The sequence below is a fragment of the Passer domesticus genome, chromosome 13, assembly GCF_036417665.1.
Source record: "Passer domesticus isolate bPasDom1 chromosome 13, bPasDom1.hap1, whole genome shotgun sequence".
Taxonomy (NCBI): domain Eukaryota; kingdom Metazoa; phylum Chordata; class Aves; order Passeriformes; family Passeridae; genus Passer; species Passer domesticus.
This window is the reverse complement of record NC_087486.1, coordinates 4578293-4595875: the sequence shown is the minus strand read 5'-3', so window position 1 is coordinate 4595875 and position 17583 is coordinate 4578293. Positions and strand designations below refer to the sequence as shown.

Genomic DNA, 17583 nt, shown 5'->3' with positions numbered 1-17583 from the left:
GAAAGGCCCAGGATGAACACAGCATCCTATCAGCTTTGTTTTTCCAGCAAGGCTGGGCCAGCAGTGCATTGGAAAAGGCCATCCAAAATCCAGGTGTGCTGGGAAGAACCACAAACACACGGGGCACTTTCTGCTTTTGTACTGCTGTCTGGTGGCTTCTTGCAGGCAGAAAAGGCAGAGGTGTCTCAAAAAAGAGAGTTTTCAGCTCACCAGCTCAGTGTGTTGCCAGACAATCTCCTGATGGCTGAATGGCTTCCAAGTGCCACCTGCTTGTGTCTAAGGCTCATTTTGAAATGCCTCTTCCAAGATCCACTGACACAAGTGCAGGTAGTGAAAAGCCCAGGGAGCTCCTGCCTTTGTGGATGTGTGTTACACTGCATGCATACACTCCACACTACCTTTGCAAAGTCTGCTTACCAAGCAGCTGCAGAGCAGAAAGATTTTGCTTGATGAAAGATTTTGGTTATCAGATACTCTAGAACTTTATTTTACATGAAAAACTTGCTGATGCAAGAATTAATCTGATTTTTAGTCTGTAATATTAATTTTAAAATCCTTATGGACAAGCATGTTTTATGATTAGGAATCTTAAGGCTGGCCCACAAACTCCTTAAGAGCATAAGTAGTTGAAATCAGATGATTTTGGAGATCCCACATGTTTAACTCTGACCCCAGAAGAGACTGATTACATAAAACTGCGGAAAGCAGAAATTGCTGAAGATGTTTCCTGAGAGCCAGTTCAGAGACCAGATCAGACTTCCTCCAGCTCATGGGCTGGAGCCTGCAGCAGCAACATGCTCAGCCAGGCAGAAGGAAAGCACTGTCTGCAGCTGGGGCAGAGATTTGGGGTCAGTAATTGTTATTAATAGTCAAGTGCAAAAATACAGTCTGACACCAGCAGGTTGTTTCTGGATTCAGTACCTTCTCACACAAAGCTGTAGAGGATGTGAAGACAGAAAATGGCAGAGCTGGTTTTGTCCATCACTTTTCCTGGCCCTGGGATCAGTGATCACACAAAATCAGTGCTCCCACCCTTCACTCAGCCATGAATTCACCTTTTCAGCCTGCTACAACAGAGAGCCCAGGAGAACAGAGATCACGAGTGAAAATCCAAAGCACCCCAGGGTCACCTGTCCCAGTTTGCTTTCCACTTCTTCCTTCCTCAGCAGGACAAGCCTTTTCCTCCTTTGTGAGTCAGTGCAAAACCACTCACCTGCACGACCCCACCTGAGGCAGACCCTCTGTGACCCCTGGGGGAACCACTGCCCTCCCATCTCCACCAGCTGGGACAAGGAGGGGTCACTTCTCCACTGACCCCAGCTCCCCCAAAGCACAGCCAGATCATAGCCTCAAGGGTCTCAGCTGTTAACATAAATATTTACTGATTTTATGCCTCATTGCATTGTTGAAATCATTTGGAGTTTAACTCACTGGTAGAAAGTTTGTGGTGCATCTGTGAGTTTTTCCTGTGGCAGCAGTGTCTGTCTTGGGTAATTCCACACTGCTGCCCACGATGAGCTTCAGGACAAAATTATTTGCCCAATATTTGGTAAGAGCTGGTGTCTCTCCTGCCTGTGCTGCTTTTCTGCTCTTTTCCCAACATCTGTTTAAAATGTGTTCTTAAAAACAACTGGGGACACTCATTCTTCCACTTAAAGATGATTTGGGTGTGTTGTGTCTCTTGCTCAGCAATTCATACCCACAGGACTGACTCCATTTATTTATTTATTTAAAGTAAACCAAAGTTTAGTTTTACAGAGAATAAAAGCTGGGGCACATCACTAACTGAAGAGCAATAGAGGAAAGGCACTTGGCCACAGATATTTCCCATTTTTGAGGTAAAATCCATCAAACACATTCAACATTCTTAGGAATTAAGAGCAGTTTGATATCTAGAGATGTGTGAAGGCAAGGCCAACTTCCAGACAATATTTTGTGCAATGTCCATGATTTCTCTGCAGGCTAAGAAAATAATTTCATTAACTTTACAAAGGCAGGGGGAAAGGTTGTTCAGATTTTTTAGACTTTGAGGTGAGACTTTCCACCCCAAGGGCTTCTCAGGGAAAAGATGTGCCCAGAGAGAAAGCCACAGGAAAACAGTGATGTACTTTGTCAAAAAAACTCACACTTAGTCATAATTCTCTGCACACAAGCTGTGACTGTTCTGCCCATTGAGGTACTGATGCTGTAGGCTTCAAGGATATCCCCTCTGGGGTGAGCAGCCATAGCTCCTCCAGATTTAATTCCAGGTGGACAGACATTAATATATTGCATTGCTGAGCTGTTACCAGAACAGGCCATACCTGATTTCAATGAAAATACAACTAAGTCTGTATTAAACTACTAATACTACCAAGACTGGCCATGTGACCTCTTTGTCACACAGCTCTTAGATTGCTTCTGCCCTCTGATGGCACAGACTCTGTGGAAGGTGGCAGATAGAACCCACAGTGAACACAATTGTGCCCTTCTGGCACTTCCTCTTTTTTTTTTTCCGACAAGGAAGCGAGAATTTGAAGCAGATAATAAATACAATCATAACTTTCTTTAGGAAATGGAAAGTTCCACCAATGCCAGTTTTGGTTTCTGTCTCTGGAAAAGGCTGATAAAGATTTTAATTTAAAGTGTAGCTTTTGTTTGTTTTATTATTAGGATGTGAATAATGCTTCAGTAGTGCAGTCACGTTCAGCTGCTGAGCAGAGGGAACAGCCAACATTTTGCAAACTGTTTAATGTCCCAGCAATGACAAAGGCAGCCATGCATCCAGTCCTTAGTGTATGATATAAATATTTTCCTCTGCATGATTCTCCTCTTCCAGGGCACTGTGGCTTCCCACACCTTGTGGACTCCAAAATGCAACAAAGCTGCACAAAAGAGTAAAAACCCATGGTGTTAAACCAAAAACAGACAACAAAACCACAGAAGAACAGATCAACCAGCTTACCAGCACATGTAAAATATGCTTAAACATGTGATCGTGACTGATAATGAATCATCTTTCCACTAATGAGACAATTCACACCTGAGGTTAGCAAGCTCCCTAAGGTCAACTGACAGTGACACTTATTTTTGCTTAATAAGTAACAAAAAGTAGCAGGAGTTATTAGTTTCTTTTTATAATATTTTCTATTAACTTGAGGTTAAAAAAGAAAGCCAAAGTATGTGGTGGAATGGTCAGCACACTGACATTTTTTTTCTGCAACCTCATTTGTCCTATTAGCAAAAGCAGGAACAGAAAACTTACCCTGCAGAACCACCCATCTTCTTCGTGTTGTAAAAATATTCTAAGGACCATTCAGAATGAAAAGAAAGAAAGAACAAAAATAATTAATTTTGTTTAAACCATTAGAAGCAAGTAAAGTAGTAGGTTCAAAGATGAACTCAAGTGTAAGAAACTAAATAAAGGAACTTCAAAAATGTTTTCAGGAGAGGAAATTCCCATTGTGAGCAGCCACAGCACAGGGGCATCCTGGGACCTCAGCTCCCTGCCCTGAAGTGGGAAATGTGACATCAGCCCCAGCTGTGGCTGAACAAATCTGAACAATCCTTGAGTGAAAAGTACTCACGTTTAGTGAGGAGCAGAGCCAAAATCAGGAGGAGCAGAAGTGCTGCACACAAGCCAAGCCCAATGTACAGCCCATGCTCTGGGTGCTGCTGGCGGGGCAGTGACACAGACGTGTTCTGTCAAACACAAGCCAAGGAGCATTAGAGGAACTGACAGCAAGAAGCCCATGCAACACCCAAAGGCCTTCTGTGTGTTTTGCAACTCTGCAGGAAAAGCACACCTGAGACCAAAACCGAATGTGAGAGACAGGCCCAGTTTCAAGCAGAATCTCTGCAACAATTGTGTGAACCGTGCTGTTAAACAGTCTTCAAGATTTTCAGAAGACCTGAAGTTATGACAAATCCCATTTATTCAGGCTTAGTAATATTTGGCGATTTTTTTTAAATTAGTAAGATGTCTCATGATGTCACACCCTCCCACCTGTGCTGCAGGACACACAGAGCTGCCTGTCTGAGCCCCTCTGCAGGGGGAGTGCAGGGCACCCCTGCGCTCTCAGGTGGCCCAAGCTCCACTCCTGCCATACCTGCAGGTTTGCAGTCACATCCAGGCAGTCTGAGGGGCCTGAGCAGGGAGTAGAGGCCTGAAAGGAAATACAGATGTTGCTAAAGCTCTTCCCCCTCAAGAAGGAAGTACTTTATGCATGCTAAGCAGGGTTCTTCCCCGTACCCCTCACCCCCCATAATAATGAGCACATAAGCATTCTTTATAACCACTAAACACGCAGACTACTAAACAATATTCTGTTGCAATCAGACAAAAGCAGTGGAAGTGACCTGTAGGGATGACCCAGCAACCTCTCAAGTCCATCCACTCTGTCTAGGTGTGCTACAGCAAGGTTGATGCTTACAGTCTGAGGAGCTTCTGAAGCAGAATCTGATGGCCAGGTCCTTGTGACAGTGGAGGAGGATTCACTGGTGCTGCCAGGACCTGAGCAAAGGCAAGACAAACACATCCATTGCACAGAGAATTGCTCTGCCTCTACAAAGAATTTGTACTGCTGACTTTGGACTCTGAACTTCTGTGTGTATCAGCAGTCTGGGCTCTGCATATCATGAGGTTGGTGCCTTTAGAGGGCAGCACAAAACTCTGAATACTGAAATTTCTGCTGTCCTTTTCAGAGCTTTGAACTCCTTCTAAGAAATACTTGGCTCTCACTGTCATCTCAACACTGGGAAGGAGTTACCAGTCAGTGCTGGAGCCAAGAAACAGTGGCCATAGGATCATAAAACAGATTGGGTTAAAAGGGATTTAAAACCCATATCATCCCCTGCTGTGGGCAGGGACACCTTCCACCAGACCAGGTTTCTCAATGCCCCATCCAACCTGGCCTTGAAGCAAAAAATTATGCACAAAGTAAACTTGGGTTATCAGCTGAAAACTGACAAAGATTATCTCAGGGCCTTGAAGCAGCACATGATGCAGAGTCACAGAAAGCAGGTGATACTTTTAAAGCTCCAGGCAGCTATACAGTAAACAGACTGAACAAAATGTGATATATTTGCATAAGGACCTGCAGCACATTTTGAGGTAATTTCCCAGAGCACAGCTGTTTGCAACATTTAAAATTAAGAGCTACAAATTTCTGTCTCATCTATCATCAGTCCCAGTTTTTCCATGTGTTGTCAGATGACACAAAAAACTTCTGAACACAAAATCTCCTGTACCCTCCGTGCCAACCCCCAGCTGGTTGCTTTTATGTTTTAAATTGTAACATTTATTCCAGAAGCTTTATTTTGAAGAGGACAGGATCATCAGCTTCCACTGCAGATTCCAGAGTATTTCTAAATCAGAAGCACGTGGCCACCTGCCTTTTCCCATCTCCCTCAGTGTCACCATGCACACACTACCTTGTATTCTGAAAACTTCAAACACTGTTCCACCACCAGCTAAGAGGTCACAGGGATAAGAAAATCCCTGAGTTCTAAGATTGGAATCAGCGTTATTTGCAACTAGAATAGAAACTGTCTGAGAAAGTTTTCACTTCTTCTTCCAAAAAGGAAATGCAACTGTCGCAACACTAATTTGGAGCTGCTTAGCTGAAAAGATCCAAGATAGAGGGAGAAATACAAATGGCATCCCTGATTTTTTTTTTTCCAGAATCCAGAAAATAAGCCATTGCTACACCACGAGGTTTCTCTCGTGTAGTGGAAATTAAAGTTGTCCTTTTCAGACTGGAAAGATTCAGCTGAGTGGGTTCATGATAGAAGTTTATCCTTTTGTGAAGGGAATGGAGAAAACAAATGAGGAATAGCTGAGCACTCTCTCTTCCCCTGCAACAAGGGACCTCACATTATTAAATGTGCACACAGGCCCTGGGCAGCCTCAGGGACACACCTTACACTAGGGTGGAAGAATAATTTGGCACTGTGTCACAAAATTAACTACATTTTTCTACCATTCTCCTTAATCATCTGATGCTGACTGCTATAGGAGGCAGGACAATTTGATGTTCTCAATTTGACGTTCTTTTGAGCTAATCCAATAAAACAGTTCTGATTAAATAATGGGAACACCCAACTCCTACAAGTTGTGGTTTACCATTCATGGGATGCATTTCTAGAAGAAATGAGGTGAGATTTTATACCACAAAAAAACCCAACAAACCAAAATAAAAGTCAAATAAAAGCAAAGCTTGCAGTACCACTAAAACATCTACTTAAGCCTCACACCCGGAAGCAGCTTCCTCCCAAATATACAAGTTCCTTCTGTTAGACTCTGTATAATACCAAGCAGAATTTAAATCCAAGTTCTGATCTTTTGTAATGTTTAATAAATTTTAGCCAAGACACTTCCATCGTCTATCATCAGTTTTTTTCTTTCCTAAGATTCCCCATTTGCAATATGGCTTGTATATGCTATTAACACTTGGATAAAAATTACCTGAGGTCTGTTCAGAGGTGTAAGTGTGAGGACTTGCAGTAGAGATCCTTGCTGATGTTAAAATATAAAACAAAATCAACACAGAATTAACCTTATTGGGCATTTGCATATTGAGAAAGAGACAGTGTTTTTATAATAAAAATTTGCTAGCAAAGCACAAGTACATTTGTCAGCCACTTGTTCTATATAGTATCACAAGCAAGGGAAAAACTAAAAATCAAAGGAAGAATGGATAAAAAGCTTCTCTATACCAATTGTGCATCTCTGGGCTTTAATCTAGAATGAAGCAAGGAAAATCAAACACAGCTTTCAATGACAAAGGTGCAGCAACAAAGCTTTGGATGAATACTTTATGCTGCCCTTCCTTTTAAATTCTTTGGTGTCTCTAAGAATGCTCCGTGAAAGCATCACATCCTTTTTTAACTGCAGTGACTGCAGTGGGACAACAACATTGCCAAAGGCAGCTTAATTGAGGTAGCACTAACAGCAGATGTGCAAGGTCCCCAAGATCACTCTTAAGGATGATTGCAGAAATCATTTCCAGCACAAGCTTTGAAGTCCAGACCCAGGAGCAGATCCACCACAATGGCACTCACAGGAGCACTCCTCTGCACTCACCTTTCCTCACCACAACCTCGAGATTAATCAGCTGATCATTGAACAGCCCTGGGATCTCCACACGGCAGCAGTAGCTCCCAGAGTCTGTTTCCCTGGCGTCCACGATTGTCAGGGACACGTCCCCCTTCTGCAGGTCCCCTTTCAGCTGGTACCTGCTGCTGTGCTGCTCTGTCACCCTCCAGCCATCTGTCCAGATAATGGGCTGGGAACACTTTGAACTGGGGCACCTGTCCCGACCCCAGCACATGGAGGTGATGCTGTCTCTGTTCCTAACACTGTAGTGGCAGGGCACGGTGATGTTCTGACCCGCCTCTCCCATCACAATAAATCCTGATACTGTAGAGCCTGGGGACAAAAAGACAAACAGTTACAGAGCACAGGGCAAGGGGAAGCTTCTTGTGCATCTTGCATGTCCTGAAAGCTCCCATCTCTCAAAGAACACCCGGCTTTCCTGGATCAGATTTTGCACAAATAGATATCTGTGTCCTGGCAGGACTGGTGCAGTGAGGGATGATGATCAGGCCAGGGACATGTTCAGAGAAATAACATTTTCTGCAGCCTCTGCCTATTTTCTGCACATAGGCAATGAGGTGGAGAGACTGTGACTTCTCTTGAGCCAGGTGCAGTCTCTTGGCTCTTAAATGTTTCCTTTGTGTGCATTTAACCCAAGCCACACACAAGGGAACAGTAAATGACTTTTCTCAAAACCACTGTGGGAAACTCTTCCCTCCTTTCAATGAACTAAACTCCAGGTTTCATCTGAATGATCACCGCTGAATTAATTTCCTTTTCTCTTGCCTTAAGGCAGGTTTTGCCCATTCTTATCAGAAGAAATGTTGCAGGGCTTTTCTGAGGAATATTATATATAGTCACTTTTTTTTTCCACTACCTTATTCTCTCTTCTAAGTATTACATAGTTTCTAACTTGTGTGCTTCCCCATAATTTGTCACGCTTCCAGGAGGCTCTGTCACACTACTCAGATCAAGACAGAGTGCCCTAACACGCAGCAGACCATCCATGACAGCAAAAAAATACACTAGAAATAAGTACCTGAAACCAGCTTATCTACTCCAATATGAAAAGGAAGCTCAAAATGTAACTCATCATAAAAAGCTTTATAAAGAACTACAAGAAATATGTGTAATATCCCTTTTCTTTCTACTGAATTTATCTTACCACCAAGTTATTAATGTCTGTCTTTATTGTTACCACTTTGCAACATGTTGTTTTCATTGCTGTTGCCCTTATAAATCTAGGACTGTTCCCTCAAGATTTAAAAAAAAGGAAAAATTATCGATTTGCCCCAATAATATTTCATATGGCTAAAAAACACCAGAAGCCACAGATGGTCTTTTCCCTGTCTACCTAAGCATTCATCTTCACAACACCTGCCAAAGTGAAATGTCCTTGCTTTACATTTTCTCTAAAACAATTTAAAGGTCTCTGCTCAAATCACCGTCTAAAAAAGCCCACTAGTAAGATGAGCAGCCAGCCCAAGAAGCAGCATCTTTAAAACCACCATACCCTCAGCATGTTTCTGTTTCACAAAGGAAAGAAGGCCATTAGAACTCTATTAAAAAAAAAATTGAAAAACTGAAGTTTTATTTTAACACAGAGAACTGCAGCCTCTGTGTGGCCACTCTTCCTTCTGCAAGATAAAATTCTCCTTGCCACCCTCAGAATCCCTGGTGTGTGTTACCTCCACCCACCTCCATCCAGCTGTTTCTGCCCCCTCACCTGTGAGCAGCACCAGGAGAGCCCAGTTCAGGCAGATGTGAGACAACATCCTGGCTGAAGGTGACAAACAGCGCTCCTGGTCACCCTTCTCATTCAAGAAATTTCTTCTTTGTGAACTTCTGTGTTTCCTTTTTAGCACATCATCTCCAGACACAGCTGTGGGTGCCTCTCATTCCAGTCTGGGCTGTCTTGCCCGAGGTTGTGCTGTGTGCTGCAACACAGCTGCTGGGGCAGGGTACAAGTGCACGGAGCTCCTGCTGGCGGGGCTTTGACTGAGGTGACAACACATCACAACAACCACACAAATCTGCTTCTCGTTTTTTTCCAGATCTGTTTGATGACTGTAAGTGAAACTTGACAGCAGCACTGAGCTGACACGACTGTCAGTAATCCACTGCTCCAGACTGCTTCCCACACCTGCTTTTGCCACAGCAGACACGGTTTGGATAAAAGATTTGGATAAAAGATTACAAAATACACAGCAGACTGTGGGAAGTGGAGAGGGTTTGGCCAAGTAACAGATTTGTAGGATGAACTATTCAAGCTTTTCATCTTAAGTTTCTGGTTCTAGCACTCAGCATCTTCTGGCAAATTTTCTTTGGCTGCAATAATTTGGTGGTTTTGGAAAATTGTTACACAATTGAGCCTAATGGAATGCCAGTCTTTCTTCATATTTAAAAATGCCACGTGCATTTGTGTAAACATCCAGGAGAGAGAGACTTGAAAAAGTAGTGTGGAAACTGTGACTCAAGGTTCACGCTGACAAAATGCTGAAATGCAGCTTTTGAGAAATGCTGTTCCCTGGCCACTCTCCCTGTGCCTGGATCACCACACTCTCCTCAAGGATATCTTGTCTTTTTGTACTGTTTGGGCTAGAACTGTGATCAAGGGCCACGAAACGTCCTTTGCTGAAGCAGCTAAACTACTTCACAGTGTTTTAAATTCACAGGTGAATTTAAGTACTAAGGAGTTATTTAAGAGTGGAAGATGCTAAAATTGGAACCTTGCCTTGCATGACTACCTTATGGGAGAACAGAGGCAGCAACTGACAGGTGTTTTAAGTGAAAATCAGGAAAACCAAGGGATTGATGTAGCTGAGAAACAAACTGGTAACATACTTGTAGGAAAGAAGTGATACAGGGATGAAGGGAGATTTCTGCATGCAGCAGCTGGAAGCAGAACTCCCTAAGAAAAAGCTTCCTCTCAGCTCCTGTGGTTTCTGAGGAAACAGCTGCTAGAGGAACAAGTCTGATAATTACCAGCAAGATCCTGCAACTGCTCTGCAAAAATAGGAAAGGCAGGGCAGGCTGGCTCTGCCAGGATCCCAGGGAAGATTTTCTGGTCACACAATAAAATTATGTGAGAGCTACAGGACAACAGTTAACCCACTTGCTTTAGATTTCACCTCAAACACAGACCATAAGTAATGCCTTGATGTAATCTGAGCTTCTGTCTGACTGTTTTCCAAGCTCCTGTGTGTTGTTTGTGCAAGAAAAAAACATCATTTCTGTAGGAATTTCTTCTTGACTCAGCATATAGAATTATAGAATGGCATACCCAAAACAAGCAGCAACAAATGAAAGTACAACAGGAAAATCCAACTTTAATCTGTGCCTACCACCTTACATGATATACTTAACAAAAATTAGATTTTTTTATTTTTACAAAAAAACCACAAAACTTTAAACATTTTCATGCCCAGTCACTCACAACCTCCAAGAGGTGCACAACTTCATCTGCTTGTACAACAGCAAAACAAAATACAACGTGTACCCTCAGAACCCCTTCTGTCCCTCACTGTGGTGCACTAACAAAACCAGCTGTTTGCTTCACGTCATCTCATCAATAATGCTGCACATCGCTGCATCTTTGTCCAAAACCTGATCCCTCTTGCCAGCAGAGCGCTCCCTCTGCTTCTCGCTCTGCCCAGCGCAGCTGCTGCCATCATCAGCGTCCGTGGGCTCCACGCTGACCCTGAGCCCGCCCTCTGCGTGAGGCAGATCGTCGGGCAGGGAAGCCAGGCAGTTCTGGATCATCTCCACCACCCTCTCCAGGTGCTTCTGGAAGCGCTCGGCCGTCTCCAGGCGCTGCCGCTTCTGCACCTCCATCATCACCCGCAGCGTCTCCCGCGCCTGGTGCGGCCGGTACTCGTTTATCAGGTGGTGCACGTGGACAAAAAGCAGCTTCAAGTCTTCCAGTTTCTCCTCTCGCTTTATACTCCCCGGACTCCTTATCAAGATGTCCAAGAGGTCCAGGAAGTTGACCAGGATGGACATGTTGAGTTTCCTTAACTCCTTCTTGTGGTCAAACTGCATGGGGTGCAGCCGTTCGATGCCCTGGCTCTCCAGGGGCCGGATGATCAGGTCGTCACACTGGAACTGGTTCCCAAACATCATGTAGCTGTCCTTCACAGGCGGAGGAGGCTTTGGAGCCAGCCCTTTACGGATATTTTCATCAGTGTATTCTTTGATATACTGCATTGGAGGAGGAGGAAGGGCGCTCACTTGCTGAGGTTCACCCATTTTTGCCAGATGAGATTCCTAGGGAATGACCCAAGAAACAAACGTTAACAATTTGTGCCACAAGGTTATAATATAAACTATAAAAATATATATTATAAAATATAATGTAAACAAAGACAAAATACGGGATATGGCTGTGAGAAAATGAACCAGAAGAGACAAATCTGTATGCAGAATACAGGAAACTCCTGGCAAATCCGTATTACCTTTTCACTAAGGTTTACTTATAGCAAAATAAACTGTACTAAGAAGCATGTAGAACACTTATGTCCCTAAATATGAAAGGCCAACCTGTACACTGGGCAGCCAAAGGGAGAGGGGTGACCCCCTTCCCTAGGTGAGAGCTGGTGAGCAAACCCCCCAGAATCACAGAATATCCCAAGCTGGGATACACAAGGATCTGCACAAAACATCCCAATAATCCCCCGCCGTGCCTGAGAGCATGTCCCAAAGGCTTCTTGAACTCTTTCAGGCTGTGACCAAGGAGAGCCTGGGGAACCCGTGCCCGATTACATTCTGAACAAAGAACATTTTCCTAATATCCACGTAACGCTCCCCTGGCACAGCTCCAGCAGTTCCCTCCGTCACAGCGGGCAGAGACAGGCGCTGCCCCTCGGGGGGAAGCTGCAGCCGGCCGTAGGATCCCCCCTCACTCTCCCTTCTCCAGGCTGACCAGACCAAATACCCTCAGCATCACCAAGTGCCCTCGTGCGGCCTCCCCTCTTCACCCGCGCCCACGAGAGAAACCCGGCAGGGCCCACACCGGCCGCCCTGCGCCGAGCCGGGCTCTGGGGAGGCCCAAACCCCGCGGCGGGGCTCGCAGACCAGTGCTGAAGAGACAAGAGCCAAAAGCACATCCCGCCGGAGAGCACGGACCCCTCAGAGGCCTCAGCGGCCCTCACCTGCGCGCTCCGCCCGCCGCGCTCCTCAGCGCCGCCGCCGCCGCTTCCGCCCGGCCGCCCTCTCCTCCCGCTCCCTATTGGTTGGCGGCCTCGTGGTGCCGCGCTCTGATTGGCTGTCGTGCAAAGCAGTCAGGCGCTGCTCCACTCAGCTCGCTCGGGGGCGGGGCCACCGTCCTGGGGTGGCTGGGGCTGCCCCGTCCTGGGGCCGCGGGGAACCCTCAGGGGTCTGTGGACCACAGGGTCCTGTGGCCCTTCAGGGGTCTGTGGCCCCTCGGTGTTCTGCGCCCCTCAGCGTTCTGTGACCCCTCAGCAGTCCGTGGCCCCTCAGGGTGCGGGGCTCCCTCGCCACAAGCCGCTGTGAGGCGGCAGGACCCGCCGGGGCGGGAGGGACCAGCCCGGCGCCCCTCGGGGTGCTGGGACAGCGGGGACGCCGCTCGTCAGGGAGACACAGCATCACAGAAATCACAGAAAGCACAGAAATCACAGAATCAGTTAGGTTGGAAGAGACCTCTGAGGTCCCCCTGGGAAGTGTTTGCAGCAGAATACGCTAAATCTGACCATAACTGTGACAACAGTTGGGCTCCGTTGCTTTTCTTTCAGTTTTTTTCCAGGGGCAGTTGAAGTTAACGTGGTGCATGTCTGTTTTTCACCGGGTCAGGTGGAGCAGGGCTTGCTGGCATCGCTTCTGCAGGGTTTTCTCTCTGAATGGCCAGCAGAGAAGGATTTTTCGGCACTTGGCCGGTTCTGTGCCGTTCTCGCTCCCTCAGCAGATGGCAGCAATGGCCTTGGTGACAGCGACCCATCACCACACACGCGGTGTCATTTACAGATTCACTCTTCCAGATCGATCATTTACTAAAAAAAAAAAAATCAATCGAATGATAATTACTTTGGATCCTGTTAATTATTTCTAGGAACATGCAAAGATCCAGAATCGTAGGATTTATTTGATGAGAAAGCCTGAAGTGATGCACAGAATATCTGAATATTTATATATTTCAAACTAAGCTACACTTTACAATTTACAATGAGTTGAATATTTAAATATTCCAAACTGAGCTACACTTTACAATTTTCAGTGAGTACAAGCCTGGCTGCAAAACAGGCTGATTTGTTTTCATTTGTAAGCAATTTGCTGAATTCAGACAAGGATGCAGTTCCATCCTGCAACTAAAACACTGCTTCGGAAAAGATGATCTCATTCCTTCACCCCTATTCCTGCTTCCTCATCCCTCTCTCCTTTCTTCCCTCCCTGCTCCTCCAGCCCCTCGCAGGCTGTGCAGCCTTTTCTTGTCACTGCTTGTGCCTCCATCATCAGGCACTGGATTGCAAAGCAAACTGATGAAACTCTAAACCCCATAAAAACATCACTGCAGGCTTTTTTTTGTGAAGTTTTCAGCTTTTCTAATGAGTTTACACACTGTGCTGTGTGCCCTGTGAGCATCAGGGAGAGCTTTTGAGAGAGGAGCGTGCATAGGCAGAAGGAAAGGAGAAGGTTGGGAACATGGGGTGGGGAATTGTCCTCTCCATTTGTGTGACAGAAAGCTCTTATCTTGTCTCAAATCATCTTGTTACATCATACTCTGAAAGACAGGCAAGGAATAAAAATCATCACCTCCAGAGATGTGTGAGATAACACGTGTAGTAGGAGGTACCAGCACACCTTTGGTTTTATTGGACTTTCCAGACTTGATTTCACATTCTTTTTTACAGGAGCTGAGCTTGATTCTCTAGTGCCTTGCACTCAGTGAACCGTGCAGCAAAGATGTAAAATGCTGTGACTTCAAACAGGAGCAGGCAGAGAGAGCCAAGCTCTTGTTTTTTCCTCGATCTCTGTGATCTCCTTGACTCATTTTCTCTATGATGGTGGCCAGGACAGAGGGGATATAACATCAGTCTTGTTCTTGGTGGCAGGGCTGCTTCCCAGAAGACCCGTGGATGACCCCTTGCAGCCCACAGGGAGCTGCTGACACTGCTCCTTACACTGCTTCTAAATGAGAAATTAAGAGTGATGGGGAATGTCAAGTGCAGCACTCTACAGTTTGCTTCCTGCTGCATTCCAGCTCTTTTCTGAAATAATATCCAGTACAAGGCTACCACTGGTAATGAAGCACAATTCCTACATCATCTCCAGCTTGTGGGAATGAACTTGGACACTCCTTCAGCAGATGGTGAAGCAGTACCACGATATTCTCTGCCTCAAAGACTCAACATCTTAATTTACAGCTTTGGTTAAGTTTATTTTCATTTTCCTCATAACTAATTTTATGCAAATTGGCATGTTTCATTAGCAAGCACTCCAGTTCTGTTAATTCAGCAGCAGTGTGTACAGTATGTGCCATTGCAGTATGCTGTTATTTTAGCAGAACTGGAATCCAAACATTGTAGAAGCACAGTAAATATAAACCCCATTTTCAAGCACGCTCTTAGAACAGTGCTGCTCTCTTCTGTGCTACAACAGATTTCTTTCATTTCTTGCTGCTATTGCACTCTAAATAATAAATAAATAAATAAATAATAAATAAATAAATAAATTTGTGTTTTTCTCATGTTGTCTGAAAAACAACCACAAAGTCAAACTCAGTTCCAGGCTCTTGTTGGGCATAGGTTAGGGTTATATCTTATAGCCTGCTTAAGCAGTGAGCTCAGGAATTTCCTTTTTTGGTGATTGTTACAGGCTTTGTTGCAGGATATACCAGGGAGGAGGGCGAGAGAAAAGGAGCCTGTTGGGGGTGAAGGAGACTTAACCAAGCTTTATGTCTCCATCTGCTGTGGTTGATTCCCATCTCCCTGTCTCCCGCTGTGGCTTTGGGAGTAAATGGATTTGCAGTGCAGTGCTGTACAACCTTTTCTTCGTGACTCCTCAGACTAAAATATCAGCTGCAGCCTACTGGCACACCTGCTAATGTAGGAAAAGAGTTTAATGTTCCCGTCATGTGAAAACTGGGGCACAACACAGTGCAGTGCATGACAGCTGAACTCTTTCTTGCTCTACAGCCTGTTATCAAACAGATTTAAAGCTCAAAACAGAGCTTTCATGGTTATTTAGCAATAAAACCGGTATCTCACTACTGTTAGGAAACTGATAGGGCTCAAAATCCAGGCATGTTTTGATGGACTCACCCAGCACTCCTTCCTATGTTCATAGTTATAGTATTGTCTCTGGAAGCAGCCCCCCAACCTGATTTTTAAGCCAGACATTAATGCTGAGTGTTTTCTTGCTCACATGCCTGTTTTAAGTGCATACTCAAACATGTAAATGTACATGTCTCCAAAAATGCATCTGCATGGCACAAAGAATAAATTCCTGTCCAGCCATCAGTGACCTGGGTATGGCAAACGTGTCAATTTGCCAGGGTAAAGCCTGGGACCTGCAGCACGTTCTGCCAGCAGTGCAAGTCCCACCTTTGTCTTCAGAGGGAGACAGAAGCAGACAGGACCCATGATAGCCAGGCACTGACACAAGGAGCTGGAACAAAACCCCAGATTGGGTATGACCCCCATGAAATGAGGTTTTCCTTTCTGCATTTTTGCCAGAGAGAGAACAGCTGAGGAAAGGATTAATTGTCCCTTCATCAGAGAAGAGCCTGTCCTAACCCTGTGCAAGTTCTCCAGTATAAAGCATGTTCTCTATGTTACTGCCAGTCCTGGGAGTAAAATCCACAAATCCACAAATGATGGATAATTCACTTCATCCTCCCAGCAGATGCTCAGAACAAGACATCCCCTTTCCCAGGGCTCCCCAACAGTTCATAGGAAAATCTTGCTGTGCTTCTGCAACTCCCTGGGTCACTGGAGCCGTGTGAGGGGATTCAAAGGTGCAGTTGTAAGACCTGGAGGAAAGCTGGATGCAGCTGGCTGGTAAAGACCAGGCTAATTCTTCCCTTTTTCTGCAGCTTTCTGTCTTGTGCTCTGAGTCCACTGCAGCCGTGTTTATTGGGGTGATAATGAACTGCTAAAGAAGCAGGATAGCTGGGTAACCTAAATAAGAGTTTTTCACACTCTAAGCTAAGTAGCAAAATAGGGTTGAATTATGGAAGTTTAGAAGTTGAGTAAAAATCATATTTAGCAGCTGGTGTAAAGGAAGAGCTGGCACCCAGGCAGCAAACCTGACCCAAATATTGCACATGATAGAAGGATATAGGTCAATTTAAGGGAGTAAAGAGAGAGCTGCAGCCTTCTGGACTGTTTTTTTTACAGAAACAAAAATTACCTATATTTAACTTCATGAATTTCTCTGCCGCCTTCAGGACATAAACCTTGGTATCAGAGCAGGATGTGCGGGTGGGGAGATTTTCAGTCTGCAGTAATCAAAGTGAGAGCTGCATAATCTGGGTAAAACCCCTATGAAAAAAATCCAATCCATAAAATAACTTTTTTTTTTTTAAATCAGAAATAAAACAGGAGGTAGCAAGGAAATAACAAAGGTGATTGAAAGAAAAAAAGTCCACTGAAGCTACAGTTGATAAGAAGAACTTTATCTACAACCTCAACTTGCCCAGCACAGAGGAGTATTTAGAGCACACAGCAGCTCAAACTTCAATCTGAATAATTTAAAATATTTCAGATTTTCCTGCATATGGACAGAAAAGTGTCAAAGGGTACATGGTAGGAAGCTTTATAAAAGCACTGGAAGCAGAGAAGATGTAGGATACTTTAAAAATTTATCATCCCTCATCATGAAGTTTAGTCTTACAGTGGTTTTAAGATATTCAGGACAGTTATGTTTAATTCTGTTCTACAAAGGATACAGAATTTCTGTGCTTTGCAGTATCAAGTGCTGCCTTGAAAGGCACATAGAGTGTAAAAGTGTACCATCCTACAAGGTCAGGTTCCAGAAATGAGGTACTCGTGTTGGTGGGGTATTCCAGCCCTCCTGAGGAGCCCTTTCAGTAATTTGTGTCTGGAGCTCTGCAGAGACCCTCACACATTCCAGCCCTGCAGCCAATTTGGTCCTGGGCAAGTAGTGTATTTCTACCTATATATATATTTATTTATATATTTATATATTTACATATATTTATATATCCTACTCAACTGTAGAAGGGTCCTGAAGCACTTCAATGCCTGTGGCTTTCTTTGTAAGGGTTATAACCCTTATTCACCCAGATCGATAATGACAAATGTCTAGAAAGGAGCCAAAAACGTTAGTTTAAAATAGTAATGTGATTAACTGTATTGAATAGGAAATTCAATACAGTTAAACACATTACTCTCTCCTAAATTTGCATTAAATATAAATACAATTCTTAAACCGTATGTTTTTTGTTTATATGTGTCAACCTGGCTATACATTCTTTAGACTTATCATTCCTTTCTCGTTTTGGCTTGCTACACTCAAGCATTTGTGAGTTTGCT

At 44.5% G+C, this 17583-nt stretch overlaps 2 protein-coding genes across 5 annotated transcripts; both read right to left on the bottom strand.

The window, feature by feature from the left end:
* Positions 1–1712: 1712 nt before the first annotated feature.
* On the bottom strand, positions 1713–10250 carry LOC135280042 (hepatitis A virus cellular receptor 1 homolog). 2 transcript variants are annotated; one of them, XM_064387753.1, is made up of 8 exons: positions 8802–10250; positions 7064–7408; positions 6446–6496; positions 4413–4492; positions 4089–4145; positions 3567–3681; positions 3245–3284; positions 1713–2864 (listed from the first exon to the last, which is right to left on the bottom strand). In XM_064387753.1, the coding sequence occupies exons 1-8, from the start codon at positions 8848–8850 to the stop codon at positions 2771–2773; spliced, it is 831 nt and encodes a 276-aa protein (XP_064243823.1). In that variant the 5' UTR covers positions 8851–10250; the 3' UTR covers positions 1713–2770. The 2 variants fall into 2 exon arrangements, with proteins under 2 accessions (XP_064243823.1, XP_064243824.1); XM_064387754.1 differs by lacking the exon at positions 6446–6496.
* Positions 10251–10384: 134 nt separating this feature from the next.
* On the bottom strand, positions 10385–12290 carry MED7 (mediator complex subunit 7). Of its 3 annotated transcripts, none has more exons than XM_064387755.1 (2): positions 12226–12290; positions 10385–11341 (listed from the first exon to the last, which is right to left on the bottom strand). In XM_064387755.1, exon 2 carries the CDS (start codon positions 11321–11323, stop codon positions 10631–10633), a length of 693 nt encoding a protein of 230 aa, XP_064243825.1. In that variant the 5' UTR covers positions 11324–11341; positions 12226–12290; the 3' UTR covers positions 10385–10630. The 3 variants fall into 3 exon arrangements, with proteins under 3 accessions (XP_064243825.1, XP_064243827.1, XP_064243826.1); XM_064387757.1 differs by lacking the exon at positions 12226–12290 and adding an exon at positions 12200–12223; XM_064387756.1 differs by lacking the exon at positions 12226–12290 and adding an exon at positions 12087–12207.
* Between the last annotated feature and the right edge of the window lie 5293 nt (positions 12291–17583).